General features: G+C 42.6%; 1 protein-coding gene across 1 annotated transcript; it reads left to right on the top strand.

Moving 5' to 3' along the window:
* Positions 1 to 4,620: 4,620 nt before the first annotated feature.
* Positions 4,621 to 5,664, top strand: LOC118005893 (melanoma-associated antigen B18-like). The gene is made up of 2 exons (XM_034998303.1): positions 4,621 to 4,774; positions 4,877 to 5,664. The coding sequence occupies exons 1-2, from the start codon at positions 4,621 to 4,623 to the stop codon at positions 5,662 to 5,664; spliced, it is 942 nt and encodes a 313-aa protein (XP_034854194.1).
* The last annotated feature ends 223 nt before the right edge of the window (positions 5,665 to 5,887 follow it).

A 5,887-nucleotide genomic window follows, 5' to 3' on the forward strand; every position in this document is an offset into this window, starting at 1 on the left:
TATCATCAATTACAAAAAAATCACTAGAAATAAGTAATGTTAAGTAAAATTGTCTAAAATATAGGTGCAGGAGAGATTTGATATGAGAACAACATAAATATGTTTTAGCAATACTTCAAGGTAACCATATGGTGGACCAGGAAGGAAAGGTTCTTCCTGTAGAAGTTTTTCAGATGACAACCTCACAAGGAATGATAGAATTACAGAATTAACATCCCGCAGCTTCTAATGGCTTAATGGATAAAGGTAATGATCATCAGTATCTGCCAACATCACTAAAAAAAGAGACACAAACATGTTCCTCCTAATAGAATTACACAATGTCACCTCTGAAGTGACCTTGCAAATAAAGGAACAAAAATCTTACAAATGCTAATCTGATCAAACTTTTACCTCTAACTATTGATGATTGTTGATACTGTCAGGTATATTGAGTTCATTATACTCTTCTCTGTACTGTTGTATACCCTTAATAATTTCTCTAGTGAAAATGTTTATTATAAATATCATGTTCTTATACCACATTTTCTTTATCCATTCATCTGTTGTTAAACATTTAGGTTGCTTTCACATTTTGGCTATCATGAATAATACTGCAATGAATATGGGGATACAAATATCTCTTCAAGATCCTGATTTCAATTCCTTTGCATAAATATCCAGAAGTGGGATTGCACACACTAAAAATTTTGTTAAGAGAGTAGATCAAATGTTATGTGTGTTTTTTTTTTTACCACAATAAAGAAAACATACCATGTTTTTAAATTTTAAAGTCCAAGTTAAATGGACTGGTTCCTGGAGAAAGATAACGACTAAATTGTTCCAAATAGAAATAGAGAACTTCAGTCAAATAATACAAACTGAAACTCTAGTCTACGTTCCAGCCCCCCTCAAAATATTCTAAGGCCAGTCAGATTTGGGATCTAGTTGCACCAAATGGTCAGGAAAGAAGTAATGGCCACCTTACATAAACTCTTCCAAATCATACAAAAAGAAAATTACTGAACTCATTTTAACAGGTGTGCTGACCTTGATACAAAGACCAGAAAAGGACATCCAAAGAAAAAAATCACTTGAGCCAAGCTCAGTCATGTAGAGGCATCTATCCTAAATAAATTTATAGCATATCCAATATAGTAGTGAATAAACAGGCTAGGTTCAAGAAATGCAAAGATATTAAAATATTAGAAAAAAACTGCCAATTGGAATTTCTCTACATTAATAGATTAGAGGACAAAATGTATTTGATCATGTCTAAGGGTGGATAAAAAGCCTTTGAAAAAATGTTTACCACCAATTCATGTAAAAAGTTTTAGCAAAATAGCATTTGAAGAGAATTTCTATTTCCTAAAATCTACAGCAAACTATATATATAAATGTGAAATGTTAGAAGCATTCCCATCAAAGACAGGACAAAGATGCAGATGTTATGATACTGTATATATTGTTTAAAGGTGGACTGAAATACATAACAAGAGGAATAAGAGTAGCAAAATAAATAAGAAAAAGGAATATTGATTGAGATAATAAATGGTGATGATATGATCCTTAATTAGAAAATCCAAAGGAACCAGTGCACAAAATATTCAAATGAATAAGATACTCCAAAGCAGTTGTATAAAAGATTACCAAAATTGGGTGCCTAGCCACACAAAATCAATAACTAATTAAGATAATTAATAGAAAATATCCCAAAACAACAGCAGCAATATCCAAAATTTACTTAAAATGAAATCTAATAAAAATGTACACAATATTTTTGGAGACAACTATAAATATGTACTGATATACTTAGAGAAAAAGTCCCAAATAAATAGTAGAGCACACTATATTTATTCATGGGAAAAAGAATATGGTAAAGATGTCAATTCTCCTTAAATTATTTACAGATTTAAATATGGACTGCTATGGACTGAATTGTGCCATTTCCCCCAACCTCCAATTCATATATTGAAGCCTTAATCCCCGATGTGACTGTATTTGGAGATATTTTAGGAAGGTTAGTAAGGTTAAATAAGGTCATAAAGGGCATAATAGGGCTGATACTCTTATAAGAAGAGGAAGAGACACCAGTGATCATTCTCTCTCTGTGCATTTTTAGGAAAGTCCATGTGAAGACATAGCAAGAAGGTGCCCAAATGTAAAACCAGGAAGAGAGCTCTCACCAGAAATTGAATCTGCCCTCACCTCTATCTAGAACTACTTGCCTTTAGAACTTTGAGAAAATAAATTTTTTAAAGATTTTATTCATTTATTTGACATACAGAGAGAGTGAGTGAGAGGGAGAGCACAAGCAGGGGGAGTGGCAGAGGGAGAGGGAGAGGGGGAAGCAGGCTCCCTGCTGAGCAGGAAGCTGGATGCGGGGCTCCATCCCAGGACCCTGGGATCATGACCTGAGCTGAAGGCAGACGCTTAACCAACTAAGCCACCCAGGCACCCCAGGAAAATAAATTTTTGTTGTTAAGGCACCCAGTCTATGGTAATTCATTATGGCAGCCTGAGCATGCTAAGACACTGCCTCACATACAGCTTCCGAGATGATACCAGGCTCAGACTGCTGTTTCCTGAAATCAACCCTAGAGAAACTATAAAAGGGAGAATGAAAGAATAGTCTTAGCAACAGCAAAACAACATAGATGAGAAATTCCTGAGAGAGACTAAGTCTGTGTTGAACTAGAAACTGTATGTGGGCAGGCCCTGAAGTTGGAACTGGTCTGTAGCCGTAAGACAAGATTGGTCAGAGGAAAGGTTTTAAGGTGACCCTTTGATTCTTCCAGGGTGCCCTAGGATAATGAATTTCTACTGCTTTAGTGAAGGGAGGTAAGGCTGTTCTTCCGAGGCTGAATGGCCAGGACCATGGGGTTAATATCAGGGCAGCATCAACGTTTGGGGTTGTTTGAAACAGTATGAGTCCAGAGGCTGTGCAGTAACCACTTGAAACCTCCTTAAAGGGTAAGGACTGGCCTTTTAAAAAAAAATAATATTATAATCAAATATAAGTAATAGAAAGAATGAATCACACTTAACAAGGGTAGGTATTATTTCATGAAAAAAATACATACATATGCACACTTGTTAAAGATGTAAATATATTTCTTATTATGAATGAGGGTCAAAAATAAAATAAAAGTTACTGTACTGGACTGAGCAATGTTAGACAACGTGGAAAGAACTGAGTCTCAAAAATTGTGCAGCTCAGTCTCTTCCTTCGAAAACAGATCTTTTAGAGTAGAAGTTTCCCAAGTCTAAGTCTGGCTGGCAAACACTATGAGCCAGTGTATTTTTCCTCTTACAGCGTACCACCCGTCCTAGGACGCTGCCTTACACTGCAACTTCCCCATCTCATATCTAGCCTGGGACTCATCAATTTTCTGCCAGGTTTGCAGGAGGGAAACAGCTCACAGCTTTCAGAATTTGGTATTCCCCAGGGAGCCTTTAAAGAACCAGCCAAGAGTCAGGACTCCCTGCCTCCACCCTGGGGACAGAAAGGACAACACACCCCAAGAACAGAGAAACCCATACACAGCCGCACCCCTGCTTTCGCTGCTGGGAAGCACAGAGCAGAGCTGTCAGCATGAGGTATTGACTGACTTCCACCTCCAGGGTCTCAGGTCTGAGGAGTGCAGCCTCAAGTCTGCAGAAGAGGGAGGCAATGCTGAGAGTCAAGGTGAGGATCCTTACTTAGAACTGTGGGAACATGCCCCCCCCCAGAACAAATGAAACCTCACGGAATTCTGCCCTGATCCGTCCCCGCGCTAAGAGGCCCGAGGCTTGGCTGTTAGGCCCAACGCCCCCTCAATTCCCTCTGAGGGTCTCAAAGAATGAAGACTTTGATCTCAGGCTGGTGAACTCAGATCAACAGAGTGAAACAACCCAGGCTTTTTTCGGAGTCACGGAGAAGACCCTGAGTGAGGACTGAGGGTATTCTCAACCCCGCACAAGCCCCTACCCCTGCAGTCTACCCTGGGAGGCCCCGGGCAGGGCTGTCAAACTCTGGGAGGTGGGGGTCTTGGTCTAACCGGAGCGGGCACATGAGTGAGCACTGAAAACCCTAATCATCCAGGACCATGGGGATCCTATAAAACCCTGCTCCTATGGTCAGCTCTGGAAGGCTGCTGCAGAAGTGGCCATCTAAGGCTCTTCCTCATTTGCTTTGCAAGAATCTCAGGGCGGTAAGGTCATTGGTGTAAGGAGTTTAGCTTCAGAGCTGCGGGGCCGGGGGGCGGGGTGGGGGGGGGGGCCTTGCCAACAGTTGACAGGCTGATGGTAAATGTGAACTGAGAGAATTCTCCACCTCAGAACAGAGGGAACCACACAGAGCCGGTAACTTGCCAGGCCTTGCTCTCAGCCCCAAGTTGACCCAGACAGGGCTGGAAGCTGCAGCCTAAGGCACACTCTAACTTCTGCAAGGTGCTCAGGGAACAGACTGATTAGAAAAGAAGCCCTGTGGGGTCCTAGAGCAGTGCTCTCATGGAAGCCCGTAAAAGCGGCTCTGGTTAAAGACAAGGTGGAATGTCTCTGCTGAAGGTGCACACACTATCTCATTCTCCCTCCTCCAGGTGCCCTCATTGCCTGCCCTCCTGCCCACACTACTGCCTACTATCTCTAACCAGTGTCACCATGCCTCGGGGGCAGAAGAGTAAGCTTCGTGCCCGTGAGAAACGCCGTCAGGCCCGGAGTGAGGCTCAGGGTGTCCAGGATGCTCAGGCCACTGCAGCAGCTGAAGAACAGCCCCCATCTTCCCCCCTTCCTCCTTTTGGTGGTAATGGCCAGAGTTCTTCAGCTGCTGGGTCAGGTAGAAAATCTCAGGGGTCCCGTAGAGCCCCATCCACTACCACTACTTCTGCAGGGGTTTCACACACAAGATCTGATGAAGGTGCCAAGAGCCAAGATGAGGAAAGACCAAGTACCTCTCAGGCACAGCCCAGCACTGATCGTTACCGCAGAACCCCTCTAGATGACAAGGCAATTCTATTGGTGCAATTCCTGCTGCGCAAGTATAACATGAGGGAGCCCATAACAAAGGAAGACATGATGAAGTATGTCATCAAAAAGCACAAGGAGCACTTCCATGAGATCCTCAGGAAAGCCTCTGAGCTAATGGTGCTGGCCTTTGGCATTGATTTGAAGGAAGTCGACCCTACCAGGCACTGCTATGCCCTTGTCAGCAAATTTCAGCGCACCTGTGATGACAGGCTGAGAGGTGAAGAGATCATGCCCAAGACAGGTCTCTTGATGACTATCCTCTGTGTGATCTTCATGAAGGGCAACCGGGCCACTGAAGAGGATATCTGGGAAGTACTTAATGTGATGGGGATATATGCTGAAAGGAAGCACTTCATGTATGGGGATCCCAAGAAGCTCATCACCCAAGATTTGGTGCAGGAAAGGTACCTGCAGTACCAGCAGGTGGCCAACAGTGATCCTCCATGCTATGAGTTCCTGTGGGGTCCGAGAGCCCACGCTGAGACCAGCAAGATGAAAGTCCTTGAGTTCTTGGCCAAGATCCACGATACGGTCCCCAGTGCCTTCCCATCCTGGTATGAAGAGGCTTTGCGAGATGAGGAAGAGCGAGGCGGAGCCAGATTTGCAGCTCTGCTTGGTACTGGTGCCCTGGCCAATGTGCGCCCCAGGGCCAATTTTGGCAGCTTTTCCCACCTGTAGTGAAACCTGAAGCACTTTCCTCACTTTGTGTTTGAAGTAGTGTGAGGCTTAGGTGGTGCTAGAGGGAACATAGTGCATATCATATGTTCTACATGAATAACTTATAAATTTATCTTTTGTTGTTCAAAGTTTTCAAATGTTTCTTTTTAAAAAAGTTTAATTAGCTTCACAATATAAGTGTATGAATGATATTAATTACATATTTAATGCTATTTATGAGATT

This window comes from Mirounga leonina, unplaced genomic scaffold, assembly GCF_011800145.1.
Source record: "Mirounga leonina isolate KUSES-001 unplaced genomic scaffold, KU_Mleo_1.0 Mir_101595, whole genome shotgun sequence".
NCBI lineage: Eukaryota > Metazoa > Chordata > Mammalia > Carnivora > Phocidae > Mirounga > Mirounga leonina.